The 26,147-nt window shown below is 43.8% G+C and overlaps 1 protein-coding gene across 1 annotated transcript in view; it reads right to left on the bottom strand.

Moving 5' to 3' along the window:
* The window catches only part of LOC306914294 (ankyrin-2-like), a 98,018-nt gene extending 77,000 nt beyond the window's left edge, over window positions 1–21,018 (bottom strand). Inside the window, exons 1-3 of the mRNA XM_079491291.1 lie at window positions 20,779–21,018; window positions 8,866–8,967; window positions 1,733–1,831 (exon numbers count right to left, since the gene is read on the bottom strand). Of these exons, the coding sequence (XP_079347417.1) occupies window positions 1,733–1,831; window positions 8,866–8,967; window positions 20,779–20,919 (342 nt within the window). The 5' untranslated portion in view covers window positions 20,920–21,018. The remainder of the gene's footprint in view (window positions 1–1,732; window positions 1,832–8,865; window positions 8,968–20,778) is intronic.
* Window positions 21,019–26,147: the final 5,129 nt, after the last annotated feature.

The following is a 26,147-nucleotide window of genomic DNA, read 5'->3' as shown; positions in this document are numbered from 1 at the left end:
TATTTTTACTTAGAACGTAGAACATTCAAAGGCCTCCATTCCTCTTGTTCCTGCGGTTGAGCTCTGCTGCTAGGCAACTGCCATGCAGCATGGATTTCATTTTGAGGCCAACGTCCAAGATGATATCCTAAACGGCAGAAATGGCAGTTTGGACTGATCGCAAAATGTTTCCGTCGACTATTCCACTATCTGTATCAGGTCTTCTTAGCATGCCTGTTTCACATCATCTCTATTCCACGATCTGTATCAGGTCTTCTTAGCATGCCTGTTTCACATCATCTCTAAATACTTTAACCATCTGGAGAAGATTGTTTTTACACCTAGATGAATGACCAGAATTATGACGATATGCGCAATGACCGGGCTAGGGTTACTGTAGATTTAGGGTTGTGGTTTGGCAGCCAGATCAAGACAGCATTCGTCGGTCAAGCCAGACAACTCTGTGAACTTTGTGACATGTGTTTGTCATATCCATTCACGAAAATATATATTTTATTATTATTTTTGTAAGATATCTTTAAAATATATTTCTATATATCTGGGGGGGGGGGGGGGGGGGGGGGGGAGTGACGACTTTATTTGTTACTCATTTTAGAACTTCTAGGGCAGGAACTTCTAGGGCAGGCCAACAGCCTGTCTCGAGAGACTGCGTAGATTCACAGAGGAAACGTTCCTGGTCATTCAGCTGTAAGTTACGCTTCGTTTTTCGTTTTTTAATTTAGAGTGGCCAATTCTTTTTTACCGTAGCTCCTATGTCCTACTGCTCTCGTTCAACATTATCCACTGACAGGTGCCGCCCCAGCTCGTAGAAGTACGTGCAGTGACAAATACCATCCTGTGTGTTCGAATACACACTCGCCAAGCCGGATTCAAAGCCCTAGACTCTGCGGTGGTGGGCACATACTTTACCCCTGCACCACCCGAGGGTCCAGATATCCATGAAGTTTGGTTCAAGGATATCTGGACGGACAATGACAATGTGCAGGGATTATACCTTTTCAGCGCAAAATGGTGTAACAATGTTTCTCAGTGAGTCATCATGAGACTTCTGCACAGGTGTGCACAGGTTAGTACGTCATAAAACTATGATGTACTAGCTTGATCCAGAACCGGTGTGTAGTAGTATAAAATATCTGCAGCAGGGTCCCAAAGAAACTGGTGCTAAAACCTATGTCTTCATGGAGATCAAATTTGGCTCAAGCCAGTTGAAAATGATATCCTGCAATCTGTCAATTCACGGTCTTGTACTGCTGCCTCTAGAGTCTAGACATATGCTATCAGCATAGGCACATTAGCATTAGTGAGCAAATTATATCCTAACATACACAGTTGAACATCTTTACTGTGTATACTTTTGAAAACACATTTGAATGCCCCTATCTTTCTGTCATTGCTCAAGGTATGAGGGGAACTGAGGAGAGTTGAGGAAGCGAACCCAGCAAGCACGGTCAGCACCTGAACAATTAGTGACATCTCGATTGAAGTCAGATCTGGCCCAGAAAATCACCTGATTTCAACCAACAAAAAATCTGCCCACTAAGACGGACGTCCCTGGATGAATCAGAGAGAGTCCGATCGAGGCCAGATCAACTTAAGTCATACATCATAACTAAGTCAGATCTGGCCCAGAATAAGCTATATTATTTCAACTGGTGAAGACGTCCTGGAAATGACGTAGGACGTCATCATGGCGTCGTTTGGCTTGCTGGGAACCGAAGAGAAGCTAACCTACCTTTGTGGCCGAGTCCACGTCAGAGCCTCTCTCCAGTAGCTCCTGGACCAGGTCTAAATGACCCTCCTTTGCCGCCAGATGCAGTGCGTTAAGACCATTCTGGAAGGAGAAGAAGAACAATGGTAAGGGTGGCGAAATGAAACCAAAACAAAGAGGTGCAAACAAAAGAAAGGAGGAGGGATTACCTCCTCCTCTGGGTCCATAACTCTAACTACTACACCCGTCTTTCCTTCTTGTTTTCTGTTCTTCGATGGCTCTGTCTCGTGGCTGGGGATCAGTGTCATTGTCGGTGCAGCGGAGGAAAGGCTCTAATATCGAGGCTAGCTATGAAAGCTAGGAGGTTATGTGTTGTGCCATGTCATGCTGTTGTGGACGAGGGCCAGCCCTGGACATGGAGTTATTTATAACCTCGATCTCTGTGTGTGTGCGTGCGTGCGTGCGTGCGTGCGTGCGTGCGTGCGCCGTGCGTGCGTGTGTATAATAATGCATAATGCATGGGCATTGAATGACAGCCAGTGAGACTAGGGATACTGTATAATGGATATATGTGACAGTACCAGTAACACGCCTGGGGCGTTGACGGCAGACTGCTGGGCGAGCGCTGGTGCTTTGGCATGGGGGGCATCAGCTATAGCTATAGGTTGTCTCCATGTATGGAGCTCAAGGTGAAAGCCTTCGTTATTAGAACTCTATATATGGAGACAACCTATAGCTCCATGTATGGAGACAACAGCGATATACAGTGCTGACATCAAATGTTGTGAGTGACATCGCAATAATGGCTATATATGACAGTACAAGTCACTAAATGACATGCGCTGATATGAACAGATTACTGTATAATCATCTCTTTCTGGCGAGGATTCCAGCTGATGTGTATTCCTTTCATCACTGGGCATACACGCCGAGTAATACAACTCTGTAAGCAATACTGGCAGATTTCATCACCTTCTCTGTTCCATCCTAATGTGAAGAATATGCTGTATTGTTCCTGTATTGATGTGGCAATCAATATGATGGGAGGCAAATGAAGATTACATTCCAATATCACTCTGGTGGAATTATAGTCGGGATTAAGGAGATAAAAGCATTTAGCGGTTAACGCCAAAAATACTACCCAACAGAATGGGCCAACGTTCAAGTTTTAATGTGGTGTTCCTAAGAGAAAATCCCAGAAAATCATAGGAGGGATAAAGCAATCAATGTTCAGAGAAGGTATCGTATGTATGAGATACTGTACGTGTACTCTGTTTCAAGATTAAGATTAACAGAATGTAAAAAAACATAATTACTTGCACAAGCAGAGCGCGCAAGTACTGCAATCGGCTGGGTATGTATGTATGTATGTATGTCGGTGTTGTCCACCGGCCAATAAGGGATCGGCTTGGTATGTATGTATGTCGGTGTAAGGGACCACCATTCTTGATGACATAACTAATGTACTGTATGTATGTAAGCATACGTACATACATACTATACATACATTTCGGAAGGATGCTGTCACTGATATATCAAGTGAGCTTCACATAATGTATACTGTAATAATATCTCTAACAACGCACAGTATGGATTCAGAATGATAGACATGTTGAGTTGTAAATCACTCATCACTTATATAACTGGATCTTAATGATGGTGAGAGACTGAGCCAATGACAGAATACATTATCACTAAAGCGGTAGAGGACAATAAGGAATGTGTGATTAGTTACAATCATGGCAGCTACAGTACTACAATGACAAGGCTACTGTATAATTACAATATGAGCAAAACTATCAGTGGGTCATTTTGTGTATATGAGCACTATTGCAGCTCCATATTTATATTCATGCACTGCATTTATTTTATATAACACTTGTCTTCTGACTATTCAAAAGGCTTTACAATACATGCCTCACATTCACCCTTTCACAAACACATTCATACACTGATGGGGTTCAGTGTCTTTCTCAATGACACAACATTACGTAGAGCCAGGGTATATTAGCCCGTTCTGTCAATATATCTGAAAGCTGGAAAAGTGTGCAATTTGAGTTGACTTAGGATGTCTTAGGATACTCAACTATTGCAGCTTGCACAAAATGACTATAATATGAGAATCTAACAATACATTTGAGGTGAATTTAGGGTTATTTCTTCCCCTAATTCTTTGGGGTAACAATAGCTCGTTCAGGAGACCAGGCATTAGGCTCCATTTTAAAAAGAGCTGCTGGGTCGATAATTAGTTTCCTCTGTGGCTGAACGGAATGACAACCACGACCACCTCAGGCTATAGTTTTTTTGTGTTTTTTTGTGTTTTAATCCCCACTGGAATTATTGGGTCCCTGTACCCGAATCTGAATGTTATTTCACTCATTTTTTTACTCTGCAGCATGTGAAATGGGTTACATGAAAGCCTTAAGTTGATTCTATTATTAACTTTAAGTCCTCCATAAGAGCTGTCTGTATAGCAGCTGGACCTAATTATAACCATCAATTAGTTTAGATGTATAGCAGGTTCCATTGACAGTGCCAAATCTTGTTGTTTTGCTATTTTAGTTATCTAGTAGGATATTGTACATCGGAAATGGTATGATAATAATAATTAAATTAATGAATAATTAAAGCTGCCATCCTGTGTAGCGCCACCGGCAACTCCCAAATATGAGTTACGGTAATATTAATATATCATTAAAATATGATATACATATTTGTATTATGCTTCTGCCTTGGAATATAGACAAATAGGTAAAAAATTAAGAAATGAACATGTGTATATATATTTGACAGCTAGGAACGTTCTGATGATTGTACCAGTATCATGAATAGAGACAAATAAACATTATTGATTAGCACACAAAGAAATGGTAAGATGAAGCAAAATATACAAGTCAAAACCACGAGCAAAACTCCCTTGCTGCTTAAAGGGCTGTAGTACTGTAGTTACCTTAAATATGCTCCTCATTGACTTATATTATACGCTGAAACAACTCTCAAAGTCACTCTTTTAGTACGTAAACAAACACAAACAAAGTTGGTTCAGACAATATAGACTACTAGCGCATCAACAAACCCAGTAGTTGTTTGTACTGGGTTGTTAACTTCCTGTTGATTTTGCCATTTTTATTAGGAAGAAAACCCGGACTGGATCTGTGGATCCAGATCCAGATCTTCAAATAGTAAAATCTACAGGAAGGTAATGGTAATGCTCTATATTTTGTGTATTTTTGTGTTCATTTATGTGCTAAAAGAGTGACTTTGACAGCTGTTTCAGCCTACAATGTAAGTCAATGAGGAGCATATTTTTGAATGATCAATTTCGAATCAATCGAGCAATTCTTTTTGATTTCTTGTCCACCTTTGGAGTTACACCATGGCAAGGTAACTATACAACTCAAAGTTATTGTTCTGACTTGAAACAGGACTCATCATCAAAATCTGACCTGAGAGACAACATAATATGAGCGCCCCTGCCTTTTAACCCAAAGGACGGAAGCAATACATGGAGCAAACTCATATAATGTACTCGCCAGTCTCCAATAAAAACCCTACTGTCTGCAACCTCTGGCAGGCCCATCCATCTTCTCTAACCCAGCCAGCCATCTCCACTGCCCTCCGTTCACCACGCCAGGTGGACAAGCTGTCACATTGTCACACACCATGACCCCTATTTATGGGGCGGCCATCACTTAGTGGGTCGTGAAGCAGTCTGGTAATCACAGCGCCTCTGAGCAACCAGTGGTTAATATCTGTTCACTCATAATACGTATTCTAATCACTTATTAGATGCCATGCCTCCATGGTTGTTCTGTGCGACAAGGTGAAAATGTAATTTGCCAGGGCTGGTGTATTTCCCCGGGACGTGTTGGGGGAGGGGGACAAAAGCAGCCCAAACACTAACTCGTCAACATGCATGTCATTGAGACGCTCTCAGCACTAAAGAGCAGTGTACATAAAAAAGTCTGCCGTGCCATTAAAGTCATTATGGTGGCTGTTGAATTACTTATTTTCTACTCGAAATCTGTGCTTCACTGTACAGTGGTTCAGACGACGGGTTTGACAAAATAAGGACCGACTAGCGTACTGTTCCCGAAGCTGTTCCTGACAAACACTGTGAATAATGCATCTGATGCTGTTAATCTTATGACTCCAAACCGCAGCTCCGGGCTTCAAAAGCAAGCCCCCACTGCAGTATTAACTACAGAGCAGAACTAGCAGAACTGTCCAATATTAGTAATAAGAGTCATCTTTATCTTCAGGGCATGGCGTAGGAGGTACAGGCCTATATCCACTGGTTTGGGTTAGGTTTTGGTATTGGCCTGTAGGGAAATACATGCCTATTGCATGTCAGGTTCTGGATGAGGCCCAGCTATGAGTGATATTTCACTGGTGTACAAGGCATAATTGCCTCTTTTTGTCACTGTCATGTCTGTGCTGTGTTGATTGCTGTCGTATACGTGCAGGTGCATGATGACTTCACCGTGTTCTCAAGGTCAAGCACACTGGTGATCTACAGTATAATGACGATGATGCCGGACGCACCTCTCCAAAGTGATTGATAAGCTACACAATTGCACTTGGCAGGTTTTGATTGATTAGTAAACGTGTGCTGGATGTATACGTCCATCCAGGGCCATTGCGCCTATTTTTCATGGTTGTCATGCCAGCAATGGATGTTGTTAAACCTCACTTGCTGTAAACGTTCTTTCTATGCAGAGGAGTGGTACTAGGCCTACTGGACCTGGGAATGTGTAACTTGTCTCCTGCACACTGACTATACTTGAGGACGCTCTCTCAGGCCCAACACCATAGACACCCACCTTGTAATTTTCCCATGGCACTAATTAATGTAAATAAGCGTGTATTTGATTCCAGAAGTGCATCCATTGATTCGTTGTTCCTGTGTGTCACATAACGCTGTATGACATCAAAGGAATTTGACTCTATACCATATCACACGTACGTGCGCCCGCGCACACACGCACACACACACACACACACGCACGTAACTGACCATATGGACAGGGAGGGGAGCTGTTGGGACAGAGGAGAGGAAGGGAAAGAAGACAGGAATAGAGAAGGAGCCAAGTAAACAAGTACCTCAGATAAGATACCGTTAAGAGCTCATATTGCAGGATGTATGACGGCCATAACAGATATGAGTGAGTCTGTGTGAGAGAGGAGGCACGTGGATGGGTCTGAACAGAACAGAACAGAAGTGGAGAGGAGAATGGAAAAGTCCCACACACGCGCACACACACACACACACACACACACACACACACACACACACACACACACACACACACACACACACACACACACACACACACACACACACACACACACACACACACACACACACACACACACACACACACACACACACACACACACACACACACACACACACACACAGTATGAGTGCTGGCTGTTTGCCTGTGTGTCCGTTGTTGGGCTCAAACTATTTCCACCCTATCAGTTTCACTGTCCACCCTCTGGCTGGAATGCTAATGGCTTTGGAGGACATGATCATGACCTGAGCCTAAAGACAGGAGAATGATTCAAACCCACAGAGAGAGAGAGATAGAGAGAGAGAGAGAGAGTGAGAGAGAGAGGGAGGAATGACCCCTCCCCCCATCAGTCAGAACTGCAGATCTGCACATCTTCCACTGCAGTCTGATAACAACTCACTGCTTCAGTTCAGATCCTACTTTACTTCACCTCCAAACACTCTCCATCCCTCATTGGAGAGAGAGTATGTTTTGCATTCCGTCTGTGTGTCCGTGTGTGTGTGTGTCCGTCCGTCCGTCCGTCTGTCCGTCTGTTACCAGCTAATATCCGGCACTGTTAACCCGGTCGATACCAAATTTTGCACACACACACTTTGGATGCCAACGATGAACCTCAGCCCCAAACTTTCCAGAACGGCCTGTTATAGCTCCACCAGGAGGCCGACTTTTGAAAAACACATTTTTTGATATTACTATTCAAGCTGGATCTGTCCGATATTTCATATTCCATCCTAATTGGCCAACATTGGCTTTCAAAGTTTGCAGGATTGGCCTGTTTTGAACAAAAAGCCTCAAATCATGAACGCAGCGTGCAATTTACGTGAAATCTTTCACAGACTTTCCTACAAGGCTGAGGAATGAGACATGGCCAAAGCATTTCCGGGGGTGCCCAGCCAAAAACGGAATCTGGAATCTGGAAAAGGAATCTGTGGTTGAAATGAAAGGATGGATTTCATATTTGTAACTATCAATTGTGGTTTTGTTTAGGCTATGGATTGACTATTCAGATTAATGTGCTGGTGGATGTGGAGGAAATGTCCTCCTAATGACATTCAAGGACAAAGTGGCTCCCTGTACGGTACATGAAGACAGCAATACCATCATAGTCTCTTATATGCTGGGACTGTCCATGGGCTGTCTGTCTCTCACACTGTCTTCCGTTCATCTTTCCTACTGTCTGTCTCTCCTACACCGTCCTGCTGTCTGTTCCCTCTACAGTCTCTCCTTCCCGTCTGTCCCTCCTACACGGTACATTGGTTTCTTTCTCAACTCTCAATACTGTCTGTTTCCACTACACTGTCTCCCTCCCAGCTTTCCTGTTGTCTGTCTCTCTTACAATGTCTCCCTCTCAGCTTTCCCACTGTCTGTCTCGCCTACACGGTTCAGCGGTCCAGGCACCTTGACTGGTAATCCAGTCTGGCAGTGTGCCAACATAAAAAAAGACACAACAGCAGGGGAATATGTGTAGCCAAAGATACTAGTTATCTTGGTCAGCGTAAATGTATGATTGTTAGCACTAGTCTTAGAAAGTCTAAGGTCACCTTGTCACTTTAAACAGATCGACAGCCATGTCTTGATCCCCAGACCATGAGAGGTGACATCTAGAAATGATTGTGTGCCAACCGAACTTGTACCAAACATTGGTCTTTGTCAACCACACAGCAGGTCCAGAGAGACTCAAAGTCACATAATGTAGGTAAAATAATAACCTGGTGAAGAATGTCTGCGTGCGTGCGTGTGTGCGTGTGTGCGTGCGTGCGTGCGTGCGTGCGTGCGTGCGTGCGTGCGTGCGTGCGTGCGTGCGTGCGTGCGTGCGTGCGGGCATGTCTGTGTAATCCATCCATCTCGTCTCCTTCCTACCTGATTGCAGGTGCCGATGTCTACTCCCCCCTTGAGAAATTCCAGAACTTTGTCGATGTTCCCGGATCTCGCTGCCCGGAGGAAACTGGTGTTGCTGTCCGACTGGAAGAGACAGAAAGAAGCGCTGCATTAGAAAACCACTGTCATTGTGCTATATAGACAAGTCTCATCTATCCCCAATGATAATCACACAATTTAAAAGGGGTAAAAAACCTGCCAGAAACTCCAAAAGTTTATTATTGACGACGATTCGAGCCAATTAAGGCTCTTCAAAACAAAAAAACCTGTGACTTTAGTTTTTCAAGTTAGCACTGCAGATACATGGTGGTTTGAATTTCAAGTTAGACATTTTCCTTGACATTTTGGAGAAACAATCAAGCTCAATAAATTATTGAACAGAACACAATGTTCCTTTTTAGGATGATCCGTTCTGTCTTTGTGCATTGTGCAGTGGAACCTACGTATAACGAAAAGAAAACCACTGAAGATTACCTTTTTAGGGGATAATAACAAAATGACCATACTACTTTAGGTATTTCATGTGTGTGGACAAGGCCTCTGTTTGTGGATGCCGAACTAGCAATGGACCAACAGAGTTAGAAGAAGGAAGAATGATTCAGCATTTTCGACCTGTTACATTGGAATTCAGAGCCTGGCTGGTACCCAATTTTAAAAGGCACTCAGCTCTCACCTCCTGCTGTGATGAAACACTCAGCCAAGATAAACAACCCTGTGCTGACGGAACATTTATATCCTTCTATTAGACAGACAGCTAAGAGTTTGATACTGTGCACGCTTTCCCCAAAAAACAAAATGTAGCCTTATGCCTGACTATGTATGTCCCTCAAACGTTAATTGACATAAGAACTACTCTGGTCCAATTTTCACATGCTTTAACTTGAGGTCAAAGGGGAGGGCGTACACTTCAAGATACAGTGACACAACAGAATGAAGTGTTGTATGGAAACTGACACGTGATTAGAGTCCTGTCATCAGTTGACACATTGTAATAGAAGCAGAAGGGGGTGAAAAAGGACCACCAATTTCATGAAATGAGTGCCCAACAGTGCTGCAGTGGTGGCTGTATCGCACACACGCACACACACAGTCTTTGATGTGAGTCTCAAGTTCTCAACACACACACACACACACACACACACACACACACACACACACACACACACACACACACACACACACACACACACACACACACACACACACACACACACACACACACACACACACACACACACACACACACACACACTCTTTGATGTGAGTCTCAGTGGTCGGCAGTTTGATGGTGTCTGTGTGTGCTGCAGTGAGGCTGCACTGCATCACAGAGACCCTGCAAGGCCAGCTATCTCTGCAACCCTGGCTGAACTTCAGCTGCTGCTAACTTCCATCCTTCACTGAACTCATCCACTGAATGGGGGCGTATGTTAGCGCTGTGCACAACTACTGTACTACTATTAAGAATACCACTGTCTTAAACCATATATACTTCAGGGGTTTATCCTTTTATTCTTTTTTCCCTCTACACCAAATCTATTTGACAAAAACAGCTGCATGCAAGTGTTGCATTGAATCTTGTGAGCTTGGAAATCATTTATACACAGAGTACACAGAGTTGTACACAAAGTTCGCCGATATGCCCAGAATAGGGACACTTGGGTTCAAGTGGTTAAATCTAGTAAATTGCTCTAATTTCACTACAGAAAGAGTCATAAGTATTCTTACTAAGAATGTTGCAATATCACACTGCTCTAGTGTGATAAACATTGGCTAAATACCAGAAGAGGTCCGCCAAAGTTTGGCAGAATTTGGACCTGGAGAAAAGAAAGGGTTTTAAGCAGACTATGCCAAATTAAACTGGCCAACAACCAGTTACTGTACCAGTATGATGCTGACAGGCGGCTGAAGCCGAGTGGCTAGAGAGGCCGTCTGGGGAATCGGAAGGTCGACAGTTTGACCCTCGGCTCACCCAGTCCATGTGTCAGAGTGTCCCTGAGCAAGGCACTTAACCCCTAACAGGTCCCTCCTGTGCACTCATCTGAGCCACCTGAGCAGTCATCAGCAGTGTGAAGGTGTAAAAGCAACTTCCCCTCACAAAGGGGTCTGGGGACCTGAGAAATATGCCCTGAAACCTCATGAAATACAAGCCATGGTGGTGTTTGTGTCAGTAAAGGAGTTCATGTTAGCGGTGAGAAGCTGACAGCTACTACTTCAGGACATCTTAATAATACGGTATCTGATCATGAGTAAATCTGGCTGCACACATACATGCAGGACAGGACACCATTTGACTAATCTATAACTATAAGTACTATTAAAAATAACTCCTTGTTCATTCATTTAGGCTACATTGATTTTATAGTGCATTATGTTGGAGATCGGGACTGTTGTTGCATTGGTATTTTTCATCTTTCATCTCACGTGTCACGTGTAATGCTTCGCGTTCCCCTTGCCTGTAAATAAACATAACATGAGTCCATGACTGATGTGTCCTTTTAGGTTTTTTTTCCTGAATGATATACGTATACTTCATTGTTACGCAACAAGTGCTTCGCAAAACATCTTTCTGCTTTTAGTGGCAGAGCGGGGTATAACGTTATTCTTTTCTATTACTTTCAAATAAAAATTCTTAGCATAATATACTGTTACAGCATATACTGTATAGGCCTGTATGTATATTTAAAGATTTCAAATGCTGCTGGGTAGGGTTCGGTATTGAAATTAGGTTCTAAGTAGGAACAGAATCCACATTTACTCATAAAAATTAGCTGCTCTACCTCCTGAGCCACTGCCGCCCTGTAGTTAGTTATGTGGGTCAGGTTATGTTAGTTGAGATTATGTTAGTTGGTCAAAATTCCCATCCCTAGTGCTGACCAACCAAGGCCATAAATTAGACGTCATGTGAGTGTCACCCTGCGGGTGATGATCCCTGTGGGACATCAGCACCAAACTGTATACAGCAAATGAGTCTGACATCACTGATGAATCATCTGGTAGTTTCTAGCTGAATAATGCCTTGGCAGGCCTTGATCGGGGCCTATGACTCAGTAAAGCAGTTAGCCGAGACGACACAGCAACATGCATAGAATGAGACAGGGTTAGCATTGTAGATCAGGGCCACCACACAATGGGACTGAACATACTGTAGCCCCCCGGATTCCTTAAAGAGCCACAGGCTCGCATTATAAAAGACCTGCTCTAATCCTCCTTGTGTTACTGTTAGCTACGGTATGCTGAAGCCAAAATGACTTCTTGAACAAGTGGGGTTTTGAATGACAAGCACTTAACATTCATGAAAATGGAGGGACTATAGTGCCTACCCACTTCCTACAGAAATTGTTTCATATTAATCGGACAGTGTCCAAAAGGGGGTGAGTGTTTTCAAAGTGCACTTGGCATGAGTCATAACACTCTCTCAGCACAGGCGGGTTCTGCAGTGAGTTGTAAGCCAGCAGGGACCCTCACTACATATTGTGTTGCAGATTAAACTTTCATAGAGATTCAGATTTCATAGATAGCTTTCATAGACTTGTTTGACGGCACTGTATACATTGTATGAATTCATATTTTTGTTTGTTTACACAATGATATTTTCCTAACAATTATAGTAAAAAAGAAGAAGAAATAAATTCCTATAACACAAAGATTTGGCGGTTCCCCTGTAATAACTCTGAGGACCCCATTGGGGTCCCCCTGTATAAGACTCATGTTGTAAGCAACTACTAAACCCTTTCCTAAACCACACTTCAATGAAAGAATGTTTATTTCTATCAGCAACTTCACTTAATACTCATTGCTGTTATGTTTTGATTCTTCATAATCTTCAACAACATGTTTCGTTTGCTTTAGCCTAAATAATGGTCCGGCCATGTCTAGACGGTCATAATTATCGCTCGCTCGTACACATACACACAAACTCACACTTAATCAAGTTTGTCAAGCGCGACAAAACGCAATCCCTAAAGCCCTGCTCTGACAGACGACATCAAACATTCATCTACCCATTGCCTCTTCTGTCTTCATAAATGGAGCCTTTATCAATAATGTAAACACACCCACCGCCCACCCACCACCCACCCATCCCAGACGATCGACCAATGTCGCGGATACATCCAAGCACCCCCCCAGTTACCACGGAGACAAGCGCTGCCCTGCCTCCTGAGGTTCCCATGACAACAGAGCATTCGGTATAGTGGTTGCAAAGGCGGAGGAAATCACATGGAAATGCACGCACGCAGGCGCTGCTGGATTTAAACTCTCTACAGCAGTGGTTTTCAACGTGGGGTCCATGGACGTCCAGGACAGGGGTTCTTTATAGGGTGTTCCAGGTGGTCCCCATGCAGCTAAATCAATCAGCTAGGAACCAAATGGTCCCTTACAGGTTCGTATAACTCAAGAGTGTGCAAATGGAACCACATTTCTGATTTGTGGTTAGATTGAGGTCCCAGAGATACAAATCCAATATAATGTGGCCCAATGAATATCAAAGAGAAGAAAATGGTTGAGAACCTCTCTCTCTGTCTCTCTCTCTCTCTCCCTCCCCCCCTCCCTCCCCCCCCCCCCCCCCCCCCCCATCACAGTTCTCTGTGTTGCTGCTTTGGAAAAAAGGTCAAAGCAACACGACATGTAAAATGTGAATGTGAATGTGAATGTGAATGTGAATGTGAATGTGAATGTGAATGTGTGTGTGTGTCTGTGTGTGTGTGTGCACGTGCGACGTGTGTCCGTGTTCCAAAAGCACCAACCACCGTATGCACGAAGGAGCCATTACCCCTACCATGGCAAATCATAGCCCACATCACTAGTATAGGCTACTTAAGAGGCACGTGCACAGACACATGCGCACACACACACAGCCAACTGTGTCCTTGTTGATGTGATTGGAGAGAGACCTTCTATTCTTGGCCATCAGGGCAGAATAACAGATCATCACTGTTTACTAGCAACCGCACTCTGCAGCCATTGCCCGCTAGTCGCTATGATCTGTGGTGACTGTGCGTGCGTGCGTGCGTGCGTGCGTGCGTGTGTGCGTGCGTGTGTGTGCGTGGAGGGAGGGGGGGCATCTAAACGCTCCCCAGGGTTGCCTTGCATGCCCTGCTTCTGTAGAACTAGGCTGAGAAGACATGAAAGCACTCTGTCACTGTGGCACTACACAGCGCTCTATCATTACGGCAGGCTTTACACATTAGGGGTGGTATAATGTTCAAATGGTGTACAGTATATGAAACCAAATCATTATCCATTTAGGACTAATTAAAAGGTAGGGTAAGTGAAATGTTCTTGTTTAAAAAGATATACAGTAGCTCTACAGGTATATTCCATATTCAGTAATCATTGCTGACATGCACAGACCAACAACAACTCAAGCAGGATTTGACCCCTCCAGCTTCCAACCAATCAGAGCAGTCCTAATGGACTGATTTCCATACCACATGACAGAGGTGGCCCTTGAGTTTCCTTGATTAAGTATACGTTCATGCTAATTTAGAGTCGCAAAACAGAGGCACTTAATGACAAGTACACAACGTTCATAATAATGGAATATTCTGCATGTTTCGTTCGTAAATTAGACCCTGGCAACTACCGCCCTATTTCTATTCTAAGCTCCATCTCGAAAGTGATGGAAAAAATAGTCTATGAACAGGTTGAAAAGTATCTTGCCACAAATAAATGAATGTACGAGTTCCAATCTGGCTTCAGAACATCCCACTCCACTGACACATGCCTTCTCTATTTGAGCGACCACATCAAACATGAGGTGGATGCTGGCAAATACTGCGGCATGGTCATGCTGGACCTCCAAAAGGCTTTTGACACCGTGAACCACTCCATACTGGTTAACAAGCTTAAAGCAATTGGTTTCGATAGCACATCAGTGAGCTAGATGCAATCCTACCTGGAGGGGAGAGAACAGATGGTGGAGGTGAATGGAACACTGTCCCCCCCCCCCTCCCAGTGAGCTGTGGCGTTCCACAAGGAAGCATACTAGGACCTTTACTGTTCCTAATATATGTCAACGACATGACTTCAGCTTGTGACTGCAACTTGTTCCTGTTCGCAGATGACTCGGCACTGCTAGTCTCGGACAGGAACAAACTGCAGGTTGAAAAGGCCCTCAGCTCTGAACTCGGTAGAATCTGCACCTGGCTCGCTGATAACAAACTATCTTTACACCTGGGAAAAACTGAATCCATTCTCTTTGGCTCTAATAGTAATCTCAGCAAGGCAAATGGCTTCTTGGTTAGAGTGGGTGACAATGTTATCACACGTAAAGATGAAATTACCTACCTAGGTTCCATCCTGGAGGCTAATCTTTCCGGTGATAAAATGGCCACCAACGTAATCAAAAAGGTCAACCAAAGAACAAGATTCCTTTACAGGATCTCCTCACTGGTCAACAAAAACACCTTGAAGACCTTAACAGGAGCCCTTGTACAAGGTTTCTTTGACTATGCATGCACCTCCTGGTACCACAGCACCTCAAAGGCCCTTAAAACTAGGCTCCAGACTTCCCAAAACAAACTGGTCAGGCTCCTACTTGACCTCGCTCCACGAACCCACCTCACCCCTGCCCACTTCGACAGGCTGGAATGGCTTAGGGTCGACGACAGAGTACAGCATCTTGCAATGGGTCTGGTCCACAAGATTCGATACACCACCAAGATACCCATGTACCTGTCTAGATACTTCCTTAATGTTAACGAAGTCCACACCCACAACACCAGAGGGAGTGCAACGAACCATGTACAACCCAGATTCGGCACAAACAAGGGACTAAATTCTTTTCACTCCTATGCCACCAAAATGTGGAACGCCCTATCAACAGTCATTAAGACATGCGAATCCCTTGACTCCTTCAAAACCGCTCTCAAAGGGCACCTACGGACGGCCGCAATTCGAAACTGGCCCCGTAAAATCTGAATCCCCCCCCCCTTTTTTCCCTCACTGTATATGTTTCTTTTCCCTTTTTACCTCCATTATGATGAATTCCTGTTCTGTTCTTTGTCTATATAGAAGTGTCTATTTGTACGTCTCTAAATGTTTTGATGAATTGAACATGGTGGACCCTGTTGTAAACAAGTGTAATGCTTAATTGGGTCGTCCACTCACAGTTAACAGCCTTTGTATTGAGTTTGTGCTCGAAATGTACTGTAATTCTGCAAACTGTTAATAAATATTTCAATCAATCAATCATTTCAATATGTAACTCAGCAGACAAAGCTCACAAATTCATGCTGAGGAATGTTAATAGCTAAGATTAATACATATGATATGGTATCAGTTGTGGGTGTAGGCTACTGTCTGAACAAGCAATTTCATTGTGCATGAAAAAGTATTGCATAACTTTGCATACAACAAAACTTTTCAGAAAAAATAAAAAAGTGTTCCAATGGATCCAATGTAGCTATTTTAGTGAAAAGCTGTTCATTCTTTTCATTGTCTAAAAATGTAGTGAAATGAAAAATATGTTTTTCCCACTTTTAGAGGTGGTCATCATATGGGGCCTGGGCATACCTAACATGCTGCTTGATGACATACTAGTCTGTTAACCTTATGATGAATATAAATGAATCTTGATTTCATTCACCTGTTATATAACCCATTGCTGCACGTTCCTCCAAACATGACATCCAGACAGTGTATTATTCCTTTTAAAGTTAATCAGCACACTAAAATATGCATCTGAACCATTATAGGTTAGAAATAAGCCATTTAGCAAACATGCTGAGCTGGATATCTCTCTTACTTGTAAACAAACAGTAGCACTGCTACACACGGGTGAGATTGTAACGTCCCATAGCTTGAAGGGATGGGCCGCTCTGATTGGTTCAGAAACATACAGGCTTATGTTTCAGATTGAAACTTAAAAATAAAATGCCCAAAAAAGCCATTGCAGTTCAACTTTAAATATTTATAAAAACCTAACTTTCACACACTTTCACTTTCCAAATGTTAAAAAAAAATAGCATTGTATCATGATGAAGTAGGGCATTCATTTACAAAAAAGAGATAAAGCATTAACAGTTGAAATATGGAGATACAAGGTTTGTGCATGACAGCGAGGATATTAAGTAACATTGATTGCGTAAGTCACCTTGAAAGGTTCAGTAGACAGGAGGCTGTGTGTAACAACGTGAGCTGGCAAGCTGCAATGGCAATGATTGTACAATTCACTAAGAAGAGAGCTGCTGCAACAGACACAGATAGTACAGATACACACAGTTAAAGATGGAGTTTGAAAGTTACAATGAGTTTGTATAGGAAGGGGGCGGGGCAGCTAAAACGAACACCAAATATCTAAATACTAAATCAAGCTTAAAAAACGGTCTAAGCGGTGCTCAAAAAGCGTAGGCAATACAATGACCAAACTGTTTCCCTTTAAAATTGAGTCCTGCTTTGCTCCTCTATGTGGAATACTGAACTTGTTGTAATACAATATAGGCGCTAAATATGCCACTTAGCAGCACTGTACAGTGACACCAAAGGGTCAAGGGTCAAGGTGTCACGTACAGGTCAGGAGGTGGAGCCAGAGGTAAAGGCAGAGCAGAGCAGGTCTAAAAACAGGTTGAGGGGTCTTCAGAAAGAAAAGAGCTCAAAGCTCATGTCATGTCTTATCACTACTGTCTACTACATCTTGATGTAAGTCTATATGCAATTGTGCATACATTCATAGCACAAACTATTTAGACTATCTCCTATGCCACACCATGCAAACGTTTTGACTGTGCAACAAGACTTACTACAGAATCAGCAATCAAGGCCTACTTCTTGTATAATCTTAATTGATAGTAAGTTACTCCTGTATACGTATGTGTGCAGTTTGCAGTTTGTGACAGTCCAGCCATAACTCCAAGCATCCTAGATTCTCCTACCTCCTGGCCTGGAGCTCCACGCTGTGTGGAATTACCTCTTATCCCCCCTTATTTCCGAGTTACTGACTTACTGTTAACCATATACCGTTTGCTTGACCACAAATGCCACTATAAGAAAGTTGTTTGGACAGAGGATGAGTTTGATGTTTACTGTACCTGACCTGATGTCTTAATTACTTTGCAACACTTAATAATTGTTTTCTTTGCACTCTATTTAAGTGCCCATTTACCCTGTCATGCCATTTACTGTGATCTTGCACTTTGTAAGTCGCTCTCGATAAGAGCGTCTGTTAAATGTCTAAATTACAGCAGGTGGTTGGTGTTGACATTTCAGTTATCGTTTGTCACTTTGTTTACTTTGAGGAAAGTGTACTGACTCCAGTCAAGTGATGTAAGGAAGATGTGTGTGTGTGTGTGTGTGTGTGTGTGTGTGTGTGTGTGTGTGTGTGTGTGTGTGTGTGTGTGTGTGTGTGTGTGTGTGTGTGTGTGTGTGTGTGTGTGTGCGTGCGTGCGTGCGTGCGTGCGTGCGTGCGTGCGTGCGTGCGTGCGTGCGTGCGTGTCAAAGGTTTGGCAGTACCCTTTATATTTATTTATACACCTCAACCTTTCACCAATTGCTGCACTCGAGCAAAAATGCTTCAAGTGCCTAAGCCTTTGAGCTCAGAGAGCGCTGTGATGATTTCTCCCCACAGTATTATTGTTGTTGGGTCTCACATGGTCATTTAAATGTCCACACTAAGAGCACACACTGAGGGTTTTTTAAAAGTCATACCATGTAACATTAATTTGGCGATGTCCCGGCCATTACAGCGTTTAACATACTGCTCAATAAGTAATGCCTGAGGGTACTAAGGACAACACGTTCCCGACAATATGCTGTCGGACATGGTATTTATTAACTGTAAAATACATTTTGTTTGCTGTCGGGCAGAAACCAATATCTCCTAATCTCCATATTCTAACCGTTTGTGTTTGTTTGTAAGTTAATGCCCTACTTGATCATACTACAGCGTCACACAAAAGTATCAAAAGTAGAAGATCTCAACTACATCTCCTAGAACAGATGACCTATTCTTTAAGACTGCAAAAAGAGCTGGGTGAAAGAAGATGGGAGAAATGGATAGAGTATTTAGCTGGGGGGGCGGATATGGAGTGAATATGGGCTGTGTCTTTCCGGTTGTCAATGAATCCAAAAGTCTGTAATATGTATTGTTGTTGCTTGTTGCTGTACATCCCATGACCTCATTTGTTTGTTTGTTTGTTTGTTTTTATTATTATTCTGTTTCTTCTGTTGATGTTTTTGTTTTAATGTATGCCTTGTCTGTCTTTTGTGTCTCTTGCATATTCAAAAATTCAAAAAATAAAGAGTTTTTTTTTTTAAAAGTAGAAGATCTGCAAGCTCGAAGTGCGGTGCAAAGTGACGTGTTTTGAGCTTGTCGATCTGCTACCTTTGCTTTATTTTTTATATCCTGAATAGCAACAGATTTGGACATATGAGGTTTTCACCCGACAGAGAAGATATACAGTATTTCCGGCACCTGCATCATTTTGGATTAAAATTATGTTTATGGTATTAGGAGGTTATGGGCAGTATTATGCGTGTCTTAAGTACCAGGTCTTATTATTTAACTTAAGACCTGGAGGCGTGATCAATGCCATTTGGCTATTCTGAGTGGCCAAACAGCATTGACCACACCTCCAGGTCTTAAGTTAAGTAATAAGACCTGGTACTTAAGACACGCATAATACTGCCCTATGTGTCTTGCTCAGGGACACTTCCACGCATGGACTGGGCGAGCCGAGGGTCAAACCAGCGTCCTTCCGATTCCCAGACGGCCTCTCTAGCCACTCAGCTACTACCATCTTAGCCAGATACTGAAGGAATACACTCCTGCCGGTGTCCTTGACCAAAGGGCATTATGTCTAACTCCAGGCATGTGTAATTGTACTTTGCAGTAAAGAGACAGAAAAATGAGTGTGAGTAGTGACAATAGTGTTAGAGTGTTGGCATGCTGCTAAAGTCATTCCCAAGTGTTTCAAATGAACCACTGCAGTACAGTATATCTATAAGAGCCAAGGACAAGGGCAGAACATGTCACAGTGTCCTTTAAAGAGAGAGCAGAGGAACTGACACGCACGCACGCACACGTGCACGCAAACAGACACACAACTACGCAGAACCTCCCCCATACTCACACAACCACGTTTAACCAGTGACACTCCCAACTGTACAGGACACATTTCAAAGTAAAATGCCCAAACGCCCTTCCATATTATGGACGTGTGCACAACACACACACACACACACACACACACACACACACACACACACACACACACACACACACACACACACACACACACACACACACACACACACACACACACACACACACACACACACACACACACACACACACACACACACACACACACACACACACACACACACACACAACTTCACAATGCAGTTCCTAAGGAAATGCACTAGATTAACAGGTACCGTACCATAAATGACTAAATAAAAACAACGTGATCAGCTGTGTGACAGCTGGAGGGGGGGGTGGAAGTGAGAGACTTTCACCTTCATACAGCTGTATGATTCACTGGCGGGTGTTTTTTGAACAACTTAGAAATCTGGCTTCTTGAAAGAACTGTCCCAAAACCTGCATTTAACATACAGTAGCTACAGAAATAATATCTTCAAACATCCAAGACATGACAATTGAGGGACAACCTTAATCCTTAAGAATAAGAATAATAAAGCTACGTTTCAAATGATATAACAAAAAACAATATTGTAAATATATAACTTGTTTAACCATGTTTTTTTGCATTACAGGCCTAGTGGCAAGAAGATGTCCTCTGACATTGTTAGCCTCTTGACTCTGCAAAGCCTGTTTCATTCATCACACATGTTGTGCAGAAATATGTATATCTACTGTACACAAGCTCACAGTGTGTCACATCCGCATGTTCGGCCCACGACATTGTCGTACAACATCTGTCTTCAGGGTCTTACCGGATTCAGTGCCTGTTGATGTGGATAATGCTCAGAGCAGTAGTAGTCGGGCAAAGCATTGGGGTCCTCGTTGGATTGACTCCTGGGGCTCCTCAAGCCCTTGTCTGAGCCGCACACCTTGCACAGGGCAGCGTTACCCATGGCGCACCGTACAGCACGACCTCTATCCCATCAAAACTTTATGAAATCGAGGCAGGTTCGTGTCAATTCCACCAAAAGATTTACCAATCCATTGATTGCCTCTCCCTAGCTCCCCGTCCCCCTACAACCTTAGCTCCGGGTGGTGGGGCTACCATGCGTGGGGGGGGGGGGGGGGGGGGAGCGTCAGGTTGGTAACTCCCAAAGCCGGATGAAACTTCACTTCCACTCGGCCAATGAGCGGTGCTGTGGTACCTTCCGTCACCCTGGAGAGTCAGATGTCTACTAGCCTAGCCTCGTTTAGCTCTACTGCCACTGTGAACTACAGTGCCTCTTCCTCATTGCTAATGCCAGTGCCCTAGTCCATTCACACAACCCCCCCGACACCCCCCCCCCCCCCCCCCCCAGTCTATTTTTACACCCACCAGCTCAGCTATGCATGTGGAGGGAGAGGGTGGTCGGCATGGGGGGACGGAGGGAGGGAGGGAGGGAGGGTGAACGACATGCCAAAACAGAAAAGGGGGGGGGCATCACATACACATGCAGAGACAGACAGACAGACAGACACACACACACACGCACACACACACGTGGCAGCACGCTCTTTTGGAGTTGTGAAGCAAGGTTATGACTGATGACTTCCGATGTGTTATCGTCACAACATCCAGGATGTACACAGGAGGACATGTTGCTAGCTTGCCTTTGTCCCGTGGCCTCTTTTTCTTAGCTCTGCTATTATTTGTTGTTATTAGTTGCTGTTTTTAGGGTGCTGACATTTTTACTATAAAGTATATGCATATGCATATGCATATATATAATGCAGTACTGGGGTCCCCAAGGCTCTAAACTAGGTCCACTAATATTTCATTCTTGGAGCAGGATTGTACACGGTGCAATAACCCTTTCCAGTCCTTTCAGAGAACATCCTCTGAGACTGTACACTGCGTTCTCCATTGGAGAACGCAGACTTGGACAAACAGCTATACTTTAGGATTCCGTCTGTGCCTCTAACTTTGAGTTCTTCCTCTCGCAACCTTGAATTACGAAAGACATTTGGCATTCAAACACAGCACACAAACGTCTGTAACTAGTGATCACATGGGAAGCTCATGTCACTATGCTGTTAATGGGAGCAGACATATGCCGTTTGCCGTGTCAGAGAATAGCCTTGGGTAAGGGGTGTATTGATTGTGGACTGATCTGGGTTTGAAGAGAATGAATGTTGAGTAATTCAGCAAGCCTCGGTGTGTGCGTGCGTGCGTGCGTGCGTGCGTGCGTGCGTGCGTGCGTGCGTGCGTGCGTACGTGCGGTCGTGCACATGAATGCACGAGCTGTCCCGCCTCACGAGAGAGGTAAATGTCGGCCATTCTATGCTTGGGCTTTCAGGAGCCAGCATTGTAACATTGTACATAATGCCCTCGCTGTTCCAAATATCACTCAGATATTACTCATTCATTGCATAATGTTAGCGTAGGGGGGGGAGAGACCTCATCATTGTGGGCAAGCGACATGGAGCAGGAGAGAATGAATATATGAATGATGAAGTAACGTGATTAGGCATAATGTTTCTCTGTGACTGGCAATATCAGAATGAGATATCTTAGAAGATCGGTATAGGCAGAAATGTGTGGGGGGAGAACTGGATGGCATGAAACTATATCCTTAATCTGATCTGTAATTATCTGACGAAAGCCGAGTGATGTGGGTTGAAGGATGGTGCTTATATAAACAAAGTCATATTTGTTTTTATTTCTGTAGTCTTTTTTTAGCAACACTTCTGGTAGTGTCTGTCTGTTAGAACTGCAATTCCCATAAGACTGTTCGAAAAACAAAACCACAGAAGTGCCGTCCCAAAACAAACTAGATAAAGTGCCCCTCGGGGCACAGGTCTCCACCAGGTCAGGTCAGGTCAGGTTGTGGCCTCCTGGTGGCGCTATAATAGGCCAATGTGAAAAGGGTGCCATTACTTCTTACGCCTTTGATGGTAATTGGATGATTTGAGGCATTTTGTTCCAAAAATGTGTGTTGCAAAAGTCCACCTGTTGGTGGCGCTATAACAGGTCAATGTGGAAAGGGTGGGATTTATTCCTCAGCCTAGTAGGAAAGTGCGTGAAAATTGCACGCTGCGTTCATGATTTGAGGCTTTTTGTTCAAACTTTGAAAGCCAATGAGGCAATTAGGATGGAATGTGAAATCCGTCTTGAGCACATAACTATAGAGATACTGTGAAACAATTTGCAGGTTTTTTGGACAGAATCTGAAGGAGTAATATCAAAATATGTGTTTTACCAAACCCGGCCTCCTGGTGGCGCTATAAAAGGCAGATGTGAAAAATGCAGGTCAAAGGTTTTTCCACGCAGATCGGTGCAGTTATACTGTAGGTAAAAATGTGAAAATTTCATGTATTGCCAAATGTTAGCTCTGTCGTAAGGTATAGTGTCAAGCAAATAAAATAACCGATCTTACATTGTGCATTGTGAGCTTGAAGATCGGCTATGTTCGGTTTGCGACACCGTCATAGGTCTGGTCAGTCTGGTCTCTCCACTCCTTCGGAGGGCAGTACTATGTCTATAGGTGTGACTGACAGAAGCATGTGGCCAGTCTGACCTACTGTAAGAGGTGAACATGCAGTATGAATTACTACGTAGTAAAAACCTGAAGCTGACGCTGCTGCACACAAACATTTGCGAACTACACACGCATGCACACACTCACACACCTGTGCTTTCTTTAAGATGTTTAAGGTGCACTAACATCCAATACTTACAGTATATGACCCTTATTTTAACATGACCCTTGTCTTAAAGCAATCAGCATATAGAGGGTATGTGTGTGACATCATCATCATACCAGGAAGTTATGCGGGAACGCCTACTGAGTGACAAAAACTACTTTCTGGCCTTGACAGCCCCTACATCCAAACAGAAAAGTTTGATTTGATTGAATTAAATGATTTTAAACAACATTAAATTCACTTTGCCACTCGATTTGCCACTCGATCTGCCATTCACTTTATGCATGCGCATACTCTCTATAGCAGATCTATAAGCTCACAAAGTGTTGCATTGCGACATGTTGCAAGCTTGTTGCTTGTAGATTAGCTACTTTCACGACGAGATTGAAAAAAGGAAGAGAGCAAGGATAGAGCCCTGGGGGACACCAGTCCATAAAGTATAGGCTTGAAGTGCTGAAAGGAGTCAGCATATGCCCAGGAAAGTGACTGTCAGAGACGATCACTCCCAGGCCAAATTTATTTTCTATATCGTTGTTTTGAGAAAATCTCGACCTTCACGTCAATAGAAGCATGCTCATGCATGCATACGTGCACACGCACACACGCACACGCACGTCACTTCAGCTTAACATTGTCCCTGGTTAGCTGCGGGCTAACAGGCCTGTTAGTGTCATTAACATCTACCTGGATTCAATTCATTTATCTCCCATAATGCCTCCGTCATCTGTCAACACACTCATCCAATTATAGCCCTGCCATACTGCCATGGTGACCGTGTGACATACAATCATCCGGTTCGTGGACCCCTAGGGGTCCTTGAGGGAGTTCCAGGGGGTCCCCAGCTAAATGATAGTTAGGAACCAAATGGACCCTTATGGGTCTATAACTCTGAGTGTACACATTCGTGTACACATTTGTACACTCTCAGAGTTAAATTAACATTGATGATTTTACAATACAAATTGGGGTCCCAGAGATATAAATGCCATTAAATTGGGGTCCGTAGCCTAATGCATGTCAAACTGAAATGAAAATGGTTGAGAATCACTGCTAGAGCCATAAACATCTTCTCTTATGGGGGTCCCTGGCATATATTTTCTAATGGGGGTCTGCACGCAAAAAAGTGTCAATTTGGGGTCCTTGACATGAAAAGGTTTGCAAACCACTGCTCTATACTATACTTTGATTTATCAACAGTTTGATTTATCGAACTGTTGATTTATCGAACAGTTGACCTTGAGTTCCAAGTGGGCAATCTTTAACTTGTCTTGGTGTGACTTTAACCCTTTATATAACGACTGTCCACCCGCCCCACATAAACCCATGTACCACCGTCATACCCCTGGCACCCTCGCGCAACATCCATCATCAAATGCCACTTGTTCTCCAGCTCTTAAAAAAATCATTTCAGCCCCACCCCCCTAGCTCTGCTCTCTTCCTCCCTTGGCTGCTAATCTGCTGGGCGGGGCAGTACAACAAAACGCCCCTAATCTGCCCCTGGACCATATGGCTCACTGGCTAGCAAGCGGCAGGACTGACTGAGAGAGGGAGTTCAGAGCAAGCTATAGGGCTAGGAAATGTGGACGAAATGTGTGTGTTTGTGTGTGTTTGTGTGTGTGTGTGTGTGTGTGTGTGTGTGTGTGTGTGTGTGTGTGTGTGTGTGTGTGTGTGTGTGTGTGTGTATATACTAGGGCTGTGTTCTGTGTTTGCCTCTGAGGTCAGTGCACAAGGTGAAAGCTATCACCCATAGCATCACTCCAAGTCCACAGACTTACACAGCTGTATGGGTGCGTGTGTGTGTGTGTGTGTGTGTGTGTGTGTGTGTGTGTGTGTGTGTGTGTGTCTGTCTGTGGGGGGGGGGGGGGGCTCTGACAGCTGGTAATAGAGGAGAACAGAGCAGACAGTTTTTGTTTTCTATTCCAAAGCTCATCGGTATATTTTGTGGCAAAGCGGATGGAGGGGGGACAGTTCAGCATTAAATCGGTGTGGATTATAGGGTGCAACTGCAGCTTTTAGGTATAGCCTACAATCTTGTAACTAGGCAATTATGGGGGGGGGGGGGGCACATTGGCACAGAACCTTATTGTGAAGTCATGGGTTTAAATCTACACGGGGGAGCAGAACACTGGAGATGGAGATCGTGGTAGGAGGTTTAGCGCAGGAAGAGAGGGAAGGAGCAGGGGACGGATGGGAGGAGTGTGGATACGTAAACACATTTAGCATCCTGGGTGGAGGCAGCAAGCAGAACATGTTAGAGAGGAATCTAAAAGCAGGCGACACTGGATAATATTGTGTACACACACACACACACACACACACACACACACACACACACACACACACACACACACACACACACACACACACACACACACACACACACACACACACACACACACACACACACACACACACACACACACACACACACACACACACACACACGTATGTCTATCTTCTAATCTAGATAGACAGCCAGACAGATCAGCTAGATAGA

The sequence above is a fragment of the Electrona antarctica genome (genome assembly GCF_951216825.1).
Source record: "Electrona antarctica genome assembly, chromosome: 21".
In the NCBI taxonomy this organism is placed as follows: Eukaryota; Metazoa; Chordata; class Actinopteri; order Myctophiformes; family Myctophidae; genus Electrona; species Electrona antarctica.
Note: the sequence above shows the minus strand (reverse complement) of the source record. Positions and strands in the feature narration are given on the sequence as shown.